We start from the raw sequence: 12,806 nt of genomic DNA, 5'->3' as shown, positions 1-12,806 counted from the left end.
AAACTTAAAATAAATCTAAAATAAATCAAATACGTTTTAATTTATAAATATACAGTTAAATAAATACATAAATGTAATAATTTTAGCAATAAATATTAAAGGATGAAAGCTAAGTAGATAAAATAAAAGTATAAAAAACAAGATTTATAGGGGCGGTTTCCCGGACAGAGATTAAGTCCTGGACTAAAATGGCCCTTTAAACCAGATTAACAGAAATCTGCTTTCTCTGTCGTGGTTTTAAATATCCCTATACTAGGTCCAGTTTAATAAACTGATTTCCTGGAGGAAGACTGTGTGTGTGTGTGTATGTGTGTGTAGTTTTTCTTTGCTATTTGCTTTAAAAGAGTTCTCTTTTGTTCAGTTTTTATTTTGATTGTCTTTGTTTTCCTTGGATTTGCTTCACAGCACAATGCAAATTTAAGCTTTACTTGGTCCATTCCATGTTTTATAGGTAACCTCTGTCATGCTAATTCAGATTAGCACAGTTGGTTTTAAATTAATCAATTTCTTCTTCTTCTTTTTTAGTTCAGGACTAGTCCAGGTGTTAGAAATCTGTCTGTATTTCAGAAAGACATTTTTAAAGCCAGGATTACCTATTCCTATTCAAGATAATCTATAGATTAAGGCCTAACGTTCCTCCTGGCTTAATTTAAACCCTGTCTGGGAAACCGCCCCTATAGCTTATGAATTGTTGCTGTTCATTTCAATGTGAGACTTTTTTGCAGTGTAACGGTAGTTGACTGCACCAGGTTAATATTTGATGCTCATTGACAGTTTTTCCTCTTCAAAGCTCCACATATCATGCGTGGTCCTTCATATCAGATGAAATGTACGCCTCAGCAGACGCTCACCGGTATGACACTGCGCTGGATGAGTACGCTCTTTTTATCATTCATGTGAGCTGCTGTTGTGTATTTATATTGGGCTTATTCTTTCAGCATACTGGGAAATGCTCTCAGCCAAGATGCTATTCAGAAAATCCGTCAAATCCTAGATGAACACGGCAAAAGAAAAAGACCGGTATATCACTTTAAGCAACATATGCATATATTCACATTAGGATTTACAGCAGCATGTTAACATTACGTGTTGTTTATATACACAGCTTGACAATGCCGTTGAGAAATCAGGAAAGCTTGTTCTTACAAACTGGAGTGAGCAAATCAAGGTAAGAAAATACTTATAGAAGTGTGTTTTTCTAATTCTGAGGAATCAAATCAAATGATTGAATCCAATGTTGAAGAAGGAATTCAGACGCAGTTTTGCCATGAGGAGAATAAGCTTTGAACAGAAATGTGTTTCTACAGCTGAAGAAGAAGCTGATTGGGTTGACTAGAGAACATGAAGCTCTCTTCAGCTTTGTGGAGAAAAATAAGCAAATCAGTACAGAGAAAGAAAAGCAGAAGGTAGGCAATTGTTCATTGACTGGGGAAAAAGAGGTTAACACAATTATGTTTGTGATATAATGCCATTCGTTTTTTGTCCAGATGTTTAACAGATTGACTAAATCAGCAGAGCTTCAGGCCAGAGTTGATGAGGAATATTTCCACACCAACATGGAGGGTCACCACATCCGTCTGAGGCTGGAGAACACACTGAAAACCTGCTACCAGGTTCAGGCGGTTTCCCACATCCTTATATTTCTGTATTGTCTCGGAAGCCATTGCATTTTGACTGACTCAGTGCTGCATTTCAGATCGTCCAGGAGCTCGAGAAGCAGAGAATAGAGACTCTCTCTGACGCTCTGAACAAGTACAGCCTCTTCATGACTGTATACGCACAGACCGTCATTCACGTGAGTAACTGGGGAATTCAGATTTTTAAATGGTGAATTTGAATTGAAATGGCCACAAACCACGCAATTATGAATTGGAACTGGATTCAGTACTGTTCAATACTTTCAAAAAACATTTAATTTACTATTGCCATACAGTAATACAAAATTCTATACTTTATATTATATACTTTAATATTTTGTAAAAAAAAAAAAAAAATACAAATTTAAAGTCTTTTGAAGACTTTGTTTACATATTAAATAGAGTAAATTAAAATTTAATTAACCTGCTTCTGTTCCATGGTGTTATATCAGTTAAAAGTCCATTCAATAGATACCATTTATGTATATATTTGCATTATAACACTTTACAATAAGGTTTCATTAGTTAACATGAACTAACAATGAAAAATACTTCTAAAGCATTTCTTATGTTAATTAATGCTAATACATTATTAACTAATGGGACCTTAACGTAAAGTGTTACCATTTAATGTATATGTAACTTTGTAAATGTAACTTTACACATATACACACACAAGTTTTTTTCCTATCCTTGTGAGGACATTCCATAGGCGTAATGGTTTTTATAGTGTACAAACTGTATAATCTGTCCCTAAACCTACTCATCACAGGAAACATTCTGCATTTTTACATTTTTTATAAAACTTTGTTTTAAGCTATTTGAATTATGAGGACTCACGAAATGTCCTCATAAATCATGTTTAAGTTGTAATACCAGTGTAATACACATGTCATTATTCAAATTTGTGTCCTCATAAATCACACACACACACACACACACACACACACACATACACACACACACACACACACACACACACACACACACACACACACACAAGCTTTCATTTCTATCCTTGTGAGGACATTCCATAGGCGTAATGGTTTTTATACTGTACAAACTGTATATTCTATCCCCTTACACTGCCCCTATTGCTAAACCTACCCATCACAGGAGACATTCTGCATTTTTACATTTTCAAAAATATATAATTTAGTATGTTTATTAACCCATTCCCCTCATGGGGACCGCTGGCTGGTCCCCACAATGGAGGTGATCTCAGGTTTTACTATCCTTGTGGGGACATTATGGTTCCCACAATGTAATGTATACCAAGTACACACACACACACACACACACATACTAGAATTATGATTTTTCTTGAGGTGGTTAAACTGACTTTTAGGTCTTTTTTGGTGGCAGAGTCACAAACAGATCGAGCAGGCCGTACGGAGGGTTGATGTGGAGAAAGACATTCAGTCACTGGTCGAGGATGTTGGAGCTACAGCGGACGAGAACAAAGCTGAATTTCTCATGGCTGACTACTTCGTAAGTCTTTGAGTTTACAGCACAAATTCATGTGGAAGGAATTTAAATGAAATGGGTTGTTTGAAAATGGTGTGTGTGTGTGTGTGTGTGTGTGTGTGTGTGTGTGTGTGTGTGTGTGTGTGTGTGTGTGTGTGTGTGTGTGTGTAGGAGGAAGAAGGAAAAACAGTGATGGGAAAAGACAGAAGGAAAGACGGCATCAGGACTAAGCTTCAGCGTCTAGATGACTGCATCACAAAAACTAAAAGCGACAGAGAAGGTTTGGGTCTTGTAGACTGGGATTTTTTTCTAGGCTAAGGGGGGCTTAACAATTCAGAGGGGGCGCTAAAATAATTAAAAAGTCTCCTTCAATATCCTGCATTTCATTTATTTCATTTTCCATTTTACCTTAAAACTATAACCTCACAAGGTCACATTGTAAAGTGAACAGTTATTAAGCACGTTTTCAATTTCGCTGAACATCTTTATAATCACCTTATCAGCTCTTTAAATCAATAACGGTTTATTGAAACCTGCCGGCTGATCATTCCCACCCACTGACCAGAAGAGATAATGAGGGCTTTAAAACTGCAGTCAGTGAATGCGTTTGTGCTTTTAAACACACGAACAAAATGGAAAAGAGCGCAGGGTGTCGAGTTGAACTTTTAAACTGAGAAACTGAAGACAAGGCACAACGATCAAAGAGACGTCTATTATTTTTAGATTGAAAAGAAAAACATCACCCCTAAGATGGGGTGAACAAAGTAGGCCTACAAGAATTTATATTAAAATTCATATTATTTTGCATTTATAACGTAAGTGAATCTTCTCTTAAGCCACCGAAGTAGCAGATTAAAAGATGACGATACGTCTGTTATTATCTTTTGAGCTATTCTGAGATGTGTCTGGAGTCCGCTTTCTTTGCTTCATATTTAATAGCGCTCCATTAGGATCGCTGCTAATGCGCACTGTACCTGAGTGTTGCATAATTGACTCCTCCTATCAAGAACATTGTTTGTATAGGGACATTAACACATTTATTAAATCTTATTTTAGGTTTTAATATTTTTTTTATTGAAGGTTTCAGTTAAGAGCTTGATGTATGGTTAGTAATGGTTAGTTGACCCAAAAAATGTAAATTTAAATCTTGTCATTAATTACTCGCCCTCATGTTGTTCAAAACCCTTAAGACTTTCGTTCATCTTCGGAACACATATTAAGATATTTTTAATGAAATCTGAGAGCTTTCTGTCCCTCCATTGACAGCTACGCAACTTTGACGCTTCAAAAAGTTCATAAAGAGATCGTAAAACTAATCCATATGAATTGAGCTGTTTAGTCCAGATCGCTTTTTTTGATGAACAGATTTGATTTAGGCTTTAAACCACATATAAACATTAAACAGCGAACATAAAGCTCAACCGACCCTGCTTGACACGCAAGACTGAATCTCATTGGTTCTTGCGGAAACTCAAACGTCCTGCGTAACATGAGAATGAACCTCATTGGCTTTTGCTGAAGCTACTACTTTAGAAGAGGACATCGGGGAATTGAATTTTAAAAAAGTGTGATATGACCCCCTTTAAATAGAACTGGTTTATTCCTCAGAGATCTTACTAGGTGGTTCTGTCCTGTTATATTGTTCACATTAGCTCAATGCTGACACAAATCTGGTTTCAGGTTTAGAGAAAATGGTGAAAGTATACACAGAACAACCAAACTTCTCAAATAAAAAAAACCTGGAGGAAACAGAACAGTTACTGGACGAGGTGATGTTCCGCTAAATTTTAAGTATTTACTTTACTTCAAATTTTTGTTCAAAAATTTTTATTTTCATTCAGACTGTTTGTTTTTGACCCCACTGAGTTCAAATATTTTATCAAAAATGTGGTATTCAATAAATAGGTTTTAACAAACCAAATACTGACTGATCTCTCTCGGTAGGCCATCCTCAAACTGGACCTTTTAGAGGCGACGCACTGCAAACTGACTCACAGTCTGGCGGAGTTGGAGGGAAAACCCAAATCAAGACATCGGTTCAGTGACAGCATCACTAAATGGAAAGAAAGGGTGAGTTTTACACATCCTATCCTGAAAACACCCGTTCAGTTCTAGAAGCATTATTTCGTTTGTTGAAATAAAATTGACGTTAATGATACACTATGTAACTTATGGCCCTCTAGCGGTTAAAAAACAAAACTGAATGCATTTTGCGGAAGAACATTGTTTTGGTTGAGTTTTGGCTCTGCATTGAATATGTTTGTTTTTTTCTCATAACTTAAAAAAAGAGATCGAGATTATCCTACTGCTTATAAAACAACCAGTTAAGATGGAAAGGATCTCAAGCTGACTAGCTAAAGACATTACTGAAGCTTTACCCATTAATAGACACGATATTCACTTGAAAATTAATTCCAGCACAGCGCTACAACAACTAAAATGTATATATGTCTATCTATAATGTAATAACTTTCACAATAGATAATGCTTTACAATGAACTCTGTTAGAGAGCTACATATGGTAATTTATCCAACACAATCTAATGAAAGTGCGTATCGAATGTTATTTCTCGTGCCATTTATACGTCAAAAAAGTTTTTTGCGTGCATATGCTACGCACTGAAACCCTAGTTCTTGCCTTCTCTGAAAAGCCCAATAATATATCCAGCGAGCTCTGTCGCGTTTCTCTGTCAACCTTTCTTACTTGTTGTTGTGACCATAGATATACATAATAAAGGCTAGATGTCTAGTCCGCGCTGCTGGCCAATGGAGGTCGATGTCCGCACCTGGCGGCCATCTTGTCACAGTCAGCTCGCTCACTCGTAACATTGTGTTTTAATGGTGCATGTACTTTTTAAATAACCATAACTTGCTCAATTTTCTACCGATTTTCAAACGGGTTGGTATGTTATCAATGTCAGAGATGTAGTTATGACACTGCATACTTATGTTATGAATAATTATAATATTATATATTTCAACACAGTCAAGCATCCAGAATTATCGCCACGTTAATAACGTTTGTAAGAAACCAAACCGTTTGTAAATCCATTTCAGCGAGATAAGAGTATTTGTGTTCGTACAGATCACTCACCTTACATCAGGAACCACAGAGCCCGCCAGAAAGCTTGCCTGTGACAAGATGGCCGCCGGGTGATGACATTAGAGACTCCGCCGTAAGACATCTAGCCTTTATGTATATGGTTGTGACAACTAACCTATCTATGGCACTCCCATACTGAACACGCAACAAAGTAGCCTATACATATTTAAAAGTAATATTGTTTGTTTGTAATTAGTATAATCATTAACTGATAGTCGATAGAGACCCGATTTCGAGGGAGGACCGTATTTGTCATGACTGGAGCAACTTTCCTCTATTTATGGACATGATGAGACAAAGCGAGTGACGCAACACGAAACCCATCCCGTCAGGTCTAAAATAAAAACACTTAATATAGACTTACCATTGTGAATCTGGGTAAGAAAAGCACGTTTGGGAAGAATGATTAATGAAGTATTGACTATATTTTATTTTATTTTGAACAAAAAAAGTACCTTAATATATATATATATATATATATAAAAAAGTTTTAGTTAGTTGCCTAGGAAACTTTTCCCATTTTCATTTAGTTTAACTTGATGTACTAAAATGACTAAAACTGAAAAATGAAAACTATATAAATAGAAAAACTTCAAAATGAAAACTAAAACTTGACCTGAAAATAAAATGAATTCAAAACATTAAATTATAAGATCTCAATGATAATAAAATGCCACAGAATTTTAGTAAAACCACCATTACACATGCAAGTCTTGATGAATCCAGGACATGGAAAGCAAAACACAACTGGGTTAACTGAGAAAATAGGTCAACGCTAGTTTAGCATCATATTTTGTTTATGCTGTTGCTTTTAAACAGCCTACACTTCGTTGACTGTAATATATATATGTTTCTCTAAGGCTACAGTGTGGAGAGAGAAAGTATCACAATTTTAGAAACAAGGTTTAGCCAAAAAACACCCGTATGGTATGTTTGATGAGTTTTTAAATTCTATCTCGGGTTTTGCTCCAGGACTGTGAGCACAGCGTAGTGCAGCTTTCCCGACCTATGAGGATCAAAAAGACTCCGTTCAGATCCCGTCAGTCCATGAGGACCAATAAGAGAGCGCTGACCAACCAAAGCCCAGATAGGACGAGCAAAGAGCCCTCGAATGAGACGACCAAAGTCGATGATCAACAGAGTGGTCCGGTTAATGGATGCGTGACTGAATCTGAAGAGGATAAAGGTGAACAGCGAGCCACATGTGTTTATCTTCCCTTCCATTCAAGGATTTTCTTAACACACAAACTGATTTATTAAACAGGTGCAGAATTCTGCTCAATCGGCAGATGCAAGGCTTTATACAGCTTTACGTCAGAAAGAGAGGACGAGTTAAACATTACTGAAGGTAATATTGCAGTTCATCTTAATACATCATCCCTCAGCACCTGCTTTCTGTTGACTCTCCTTCTTCAATCTGGCAGGTGACGTCCTGGATATCTTTCAGAAGGACGACACGGGCTGGTGGTTCGGTGAGCTGAACGGACAGAGAGGACATTTCCCCTCCACGTACATCGAAGAGCTGCCGGTTTTTACTGCGATGAAGTCGTCTGAAGCTTAGCTTCAAAAGAGCATGTGAAAGAAAAAGGTCACTGACCTCAGTGCCACTGAATTATGATTCATTCATGCTGTAGAGTTCAACACACTAACTACTAATTACTTTCCCATGACCTTTCCATGATTACAGGAAAAAGGACTTTTGAAAATCATTCAAATTAATCATTTCAACAATTCACTGACTCCAAAGAACAATTTACTCACAAATCATACATGACTACAGCTTGTGTTACGGTGCACAAGAGCAATATCTAGCCGATTAAATATTTTAGTGCATAAATGTATTTGCTACAAAAATTCCTATAAAGTCTGAAAATACTTATTTTTTTTAATTATTATAAAAGGTCATGTTTTAAGGTTTTCCATGACCATGGGAAGCCTATCAATGAAATACATGTGTGTCTATAAAACATTCGATCAAAATGTATTGTATTGAGAAAAAATATATAGATTTTATTTGCACAGTAATAAACCACAAAATGCAAATGGTTTAGAACTTCTTGTCACTGTAGTATAAAACTAAATTAAGACATTTCAAAGCACTTTTTTAAAAACGTTTTTATGTTTATTGCTAAAATTACAAATCAATAAATGAATGTAGAAAAAAATTGAATGGTAAATAAAAGCTCAATGCTTAGTAATGATATCTACAAATATGGTGTCTGGGTTCAAATGGTTCTGAAATGAACAGTTAGCTTCGGTTCATCAGTCAGGCCATCTTTGCACCACTGTGAAGCGCCACAAACTCTCTCCGGACATTAGCGAGGAAGGCGGAAAAGTTGTTGGTCTCCTGCAGTCTTTGTTCTAGATGTGCCATTTTCTCCAGTGGAGGGTCACAAGAGATGACTGAAGAGGGGGGAAATATAATTATTACGCACGTTATTCAGTGCTTAGTTTTGTTAGTCATATACACTAACGTTTAAAAAGATAGGACTCATTAGGATTTTTTTTTTAAATATTATTTTTTGTTTTTCTCAGCAAGGACGCATTAAATTGATCAAAATTGACAATAAAGACATTTACAATGTTAAAAAATATTTATATTTCAAATCGGTTGCCACATAAATATTAAGCAACACAACTGTTTTCAACACTGATAATAAGAAATGTTTCTTGAGCAGCAAATCAGCATTTTAGAATGATTTCTGAAGGATCATGTGACACTGAAGACTGGAGTAATGATGCTGAAAATGCAGCTTTGATCACAGGAATAAATTACATGAATACATAAAAAGATATTTCACAATATATACAGTTTTCAATGTGTTTTTATCTAATAAATGCAGCCATGATGAGCATGAGAGACTTCTTTCAAAAACTTTCTTTTAAAACCTTGTAAATTTAAAAGTGTACATTTTATTTATGCAATAACATTAATATTGTATCAGTAATGCTGGGGCCTAATCACATGCAGGAGGAAAATCAGGTTTAATTTAACCAAAAATAAATAAATAAAGGATAAAAAAACAGCTCAGAAGAGGAATACTAACTGTGGTAAACGCCCTCTGCATCAAGCTGGAGGAGGAACGTGTGGACCATATCTGGATCTTTACGACTGATGTTCCTGAAGACAAACTGCAGCTTCTCACCTTTAAATCAACAGATGTTGGAGACACACGATCAAAACTTGCATCTCCAAATATGAGACAGTTATTAAAAATGCTTTTATTTTTTCTCACAAATTCTAAAATCAACAACAATTTGAGTGAAAAAGCTCAATTAAAAATGGTACATTTTGATTAGTGATCTAGAAATAGTGGTAAATGTTTTTCAAAATCCTAAAACTTTGTTCATTTCCAGGTTTGAATCAGACTTTTTAACCTCACTCTATTTGAATGATGTGTTTAACACATAATGAAAGAAAAAACATCAACTTCATACTCAAGGCATATGCTATAGTTTAGCACAAAGACTTTACCTTGGATTTTTCTGATCTCCAGACTGAGGTGTTTCTGAAAGACGTCTTTACACTTGTTCAGCTTCTTCAGTCTGTCCTTGTTGGCTTTGTTTTGTGACTGAATCACTATAAAACAAGCATTAAGGACATCAGCAATAATAAACCTTTGTCTGTTGTGACAATCACATGCAGTAAATAAAGACTTCATATGTAAACATTTATGAACAAATAAAACTCATATCTATTTGTTTTATTGGGCATATAACATGCGTTTCATTTAATTATATTCTTAGTAAATGATTTGCAAAAGAATCAGTGTTTCTGAGCAATTATTTGGTAGAAAGTGTTCATGAATCACTCATCTGTAACTCCACCTCCTTTTATTTTAAGAGTAAACCATTAAGGCCAGGACACACCAAGCCAACAATGTCAGGCCGTTTTTAAGCGTCGGTCAGCTTAGTTTTTTTCGGGTTGAATCGTCATAGAGTGAACTCTGATTGGCTGTTCAGTTTAGAGAACGAGTCAGAGCACGAGAATAAAAGTGAAAGTGATGAAAGCGGGCAAAGAAGTCAAGACGGTAGTCAGTATTAATTTTATGTTATCTTACCAAAGCATTTTTGAATGCACAAATATTTTCATAATGACATGAGCCGACTAGAATTAAAAAAGTGATCGGTGTGATTGATATTCAAAATGGCAAGATATAGACTGATGTAGATATAGACTGAAATTAAGTTACACGCTGGCGCACAACGCAGCTTGACGTTTGACGTTCTTTGACGTCGGCTTGGTGTGTCCCGTGTTTTACACATCAACATACCGGCTATGACAGTGCATGAGAGGAAAGAGAGGCCTACACACATTCCCTGTTTCTGGTCTGATCCTTCTTGAGCTTCTCAATTCTCTGAAATAAGAGTGCTTTGTGATGCTCCTTGTCTTCAATCTCCGACAAAACCTCAAGCTGTTCAGCACTCTTTTCTTTCAGTAAAGATGTTTTCTCCTTCAAATCTAAAAATTTTTTTTTTTAATAATATAGAAACATAATAGTGGTCATTCAAATGCTTATTGCAGATGGCATGTACTGTATATTAAAGTGTTAAACTATTGTGCTAGTCAACAGTTTACCTTGTTTGTAAGCATGTATCATGTCAAACATGGTTTCATCCTCCTTGCATTTCTTAAAGCAAGTATCTGTGTAGGAAAAAATAAATAAAAATCAACATTTATGTAGATCATGTTGGTAATTTAGAGGCATTCATGTATAAAATATGATATAGTAGCTATGCTTTAGGGTTAAAACCAACTAAATTGACCCTCTTAATGCATGTTATTGGTCTTGTTCAGATTTCATCAGAGCTTTTTATTCCAAATGTTGAATTGTGAATATCATGAGTTTACTTAGTTTGTATGGGTCTATTAATTTTCAATTCTGTGAATCAGTTTTCACAGAATTGTCCATAAAAACATCCATAAATACAGACATTATGGCCTGGTTTCACAGACAGGGCTTAGATTAAATTAGGACATTTAAGTAGTTTTTATAAACATGCCTTAGAAAAAGAGACAAAACAAAACAATGGCAGCCAGTGACATATTTTAAGATATGTCATGTTGCTTTCAGAAAAACAGCTCAAACATGCAGTTAAGTCCAAGACTAGCTTAATCCTTGTCTGTGAAACCAGTCACACAAGAGTTAAATATAATTGTTTTCGCCATACTACCCAGCCTACTTTTATTGTAGATGGATCACACTGCTAGATAATGTATGTCCATCCACTTTAAACGCAAACCATGATGGCAACCCCAAAACAATCCAGAGGATCTCTCACCCAAGACAGACTTCATGTACTGCCTGTGATCCTGACAGAGCTCCGCAGCCCTGTCATTGAGCACCTCTGCCATGGCCTGATTCAGAAGTTTGGTCCTGATCTCCTCCAGTCTGCTGTTGAACTGCTCCGCTACATTATAGTCTCTGACAGATGCCATGCTGAGCTGCGAAATCATACAAACAACACAAACACAATGACGGTTACTAGTAACGTTAACGTACTACCGCAGTCTGCTCACATTCAGGGCATGTTTATTCCATACGACATACTGTCTGTCTACTCTGTTCTACGACAATATAATATATAAGTTAATAATTCCATATAATATCTAATTAGCAGACAGATCATCAAAGTGAATATGTTACTGTTAGATATAAAACTTCATTGCGATACAATTTTCATATTTTTCCTTAATTTTTATGCGCTGAAACTTAGATGATATTGATTAAATGTTATTTTAATAGTAGCACAGTACATTTAAATCACTTACCCGTTTTATGGAATGAAAATAAACGCAAATGTTTTCTTCTTGCTTTCAAAAATCGGCGCCTGGACCGTCAGCAGTTACACCGGAAATGGCGTCACAAAAACGCGTCGTCATCATAACTACAAAATAGCGGCATGAAATTACCTTTGTTGTTTGTTCCATGCTAACTGCTCATGGTATACATTATAAATTCTGAAGTATGCATTTAATTTTCCCTCAAAATACTAGGTTTTTAGTATTATTATTTTTCGTTTATTTCTCATGCAGTCAAAGTCCCTTTGATTGAGTACAGTAGTCATGCTGCGCCATCTAGTGTAGTTTGAGCTCTACTGCAGACTGGCTAGGTGTGCTGTTTTTTTTTATGTGGGGCATTCATTCTTAGTCTGAAGTAGCCTACATTTTAGCAAATATTACATGTTTCTCACCATGAACAGGAAAACAATACACGTTTTAAGTAGGAAGTATAATTTTAATGTCTGACTGGCTTATGACAAATTTGTGATCACTGTTCTGTTGATGTACTTTAAGGTTTCAAAAGTAGTGTATGTACACCTCCCTCTGGTGGACAGAGGATTTGCTGACCACAAATGTGGTTCGAGTGGAGATTTAATATATACTGTGTATATATATATATATATTGTTATATAAATGCAGTATTGTAGTAAGCAGTCTTATCTACCTAGCTAAATGCTAGAAATGTAAGTATGACTTATTTTCATATGAAGATAATCATGCAAATCACCATAGAGGGATTTCAGCAGTATTAGTGTGGAGTGTTTTCTACTCTTTAAAGCTAGTCTATTACATTTTCATATTAAGCTGTTTGTTG

At 35.7% G+C, this 12,806-nt stretch overlaps 2 protein-coding genes across 2 annotated transcripts in view; one reads left to right on the top strand and one right to left on the bottom strand.

Moving 5' to 3' along the window:
- The window catches only part of nostrin (nitric oxide synthase trafficking), a gene marked incomplete at its 3' end in the record, with an annotated part of 10,917 nt that extends 3,149 nt beyond the window's left edge, over nucleotides 1-7,768 (top strand). Inside the window, exons 4-16 of the mRNA XM_079618635.1 lie at nucleotides 791-853; nucleotides 939-1,020; nucleotides 1,106-1,168; nucleotides 1,308-1,406; nucleotides 1,488-1,613; nucleotides 1,697-1,795; nucleotides 3,003-3,128; nucleotides 3,276-3,384; nucleotides 4,785-4,873; nucleotides 5,049-5,174; nucleotides 7,180-7,393; nucleotides 7,472-7,555; nucleotides 7,632-7,768. Coding sequence (XP_079474761.1) covers nucleotides 791-853; nucleotides 939-1,020; nucleotides 1,106-1,168; nucleotides 1,308-1,406; nucleotides 1,488-1,613; nucleotides 1,697-1,795; nucleotides 3,003-3,128; nucleotides 3,276-3,384; nucleotides 4,785-4,873; nucleotides 5,049-5,174; nucleotides 7,180-7,393; nucleotides 7,472-7,555; nucleotides 7,632-7,768 — 1,417 coding nt within the window. The remainder of the gene's footprint in view (nucleotides 1-790; nucleotides 854-938; nucleotides 1,021-1,105; nucleotides 1,169-1,307; nucleotides 1,407-1,487; nucleotides 1,614-1,696; nucleotides 1,796-3,002; nucleotides 3,129-3,275; nucleotides 3,385-4,784; nucleotides 4,874-5,048; nucleotides 5,175-7,179; nucleotides 7,394-7,471; nucleotides 7,556-7,631) is intronic.
- A 705-nt stretch (nucleotides 7,769-8,473) lies between these two features.
- On the bottom strand, nucleotides 8,474-12,116 carry spc25 (SPC25 component of NDC80 kinetochore complex; the record flags this gene model as incomplete). Its single annotated transcript, XM_079618641.1, has 7 exons — nucleotides 11,981-12,116; nucleotides 11,491-11,653; nucleotides 10,787-10,852; nucleotides 10,523-10,669; nucleotides 9,683-9,787; nucleotides 9,255-9,353; nucleotides 8,474-8,610 (listed from the first exon to the last, which is right to left on the bottom strand). Exons 2-7 carry the CDS (start codon nucleotides 11,645-11,647, stop codon nucleotides 8,474-8,476), a joined length of 711 nt encoding a protein of 236 aa, XP_079474767.1. The 5' UTR covers nucleotides 11,648-11,653; nucleotides 11,981-12,116.
- Nucleotides 12,117-12,806: the final 690 nt, after the last annotated feature.

The sequence above is a fragment of the Phoxinus phoxinus genome, assembly GCF_949152265.1.
Source record: "Phoxinus phoxinus genome assembly, chromosome: 7".
NCBI classification, from domain to species: Eukaryota; Metazoa; Chordata; class Actinopteri; order Cypriniformes; family Leuciscidae; genus Phoxinus; species Phoxinus phoxinus.
This window is presented reverse-complemented; position numbering and strand designations above follow the sequence as displayed.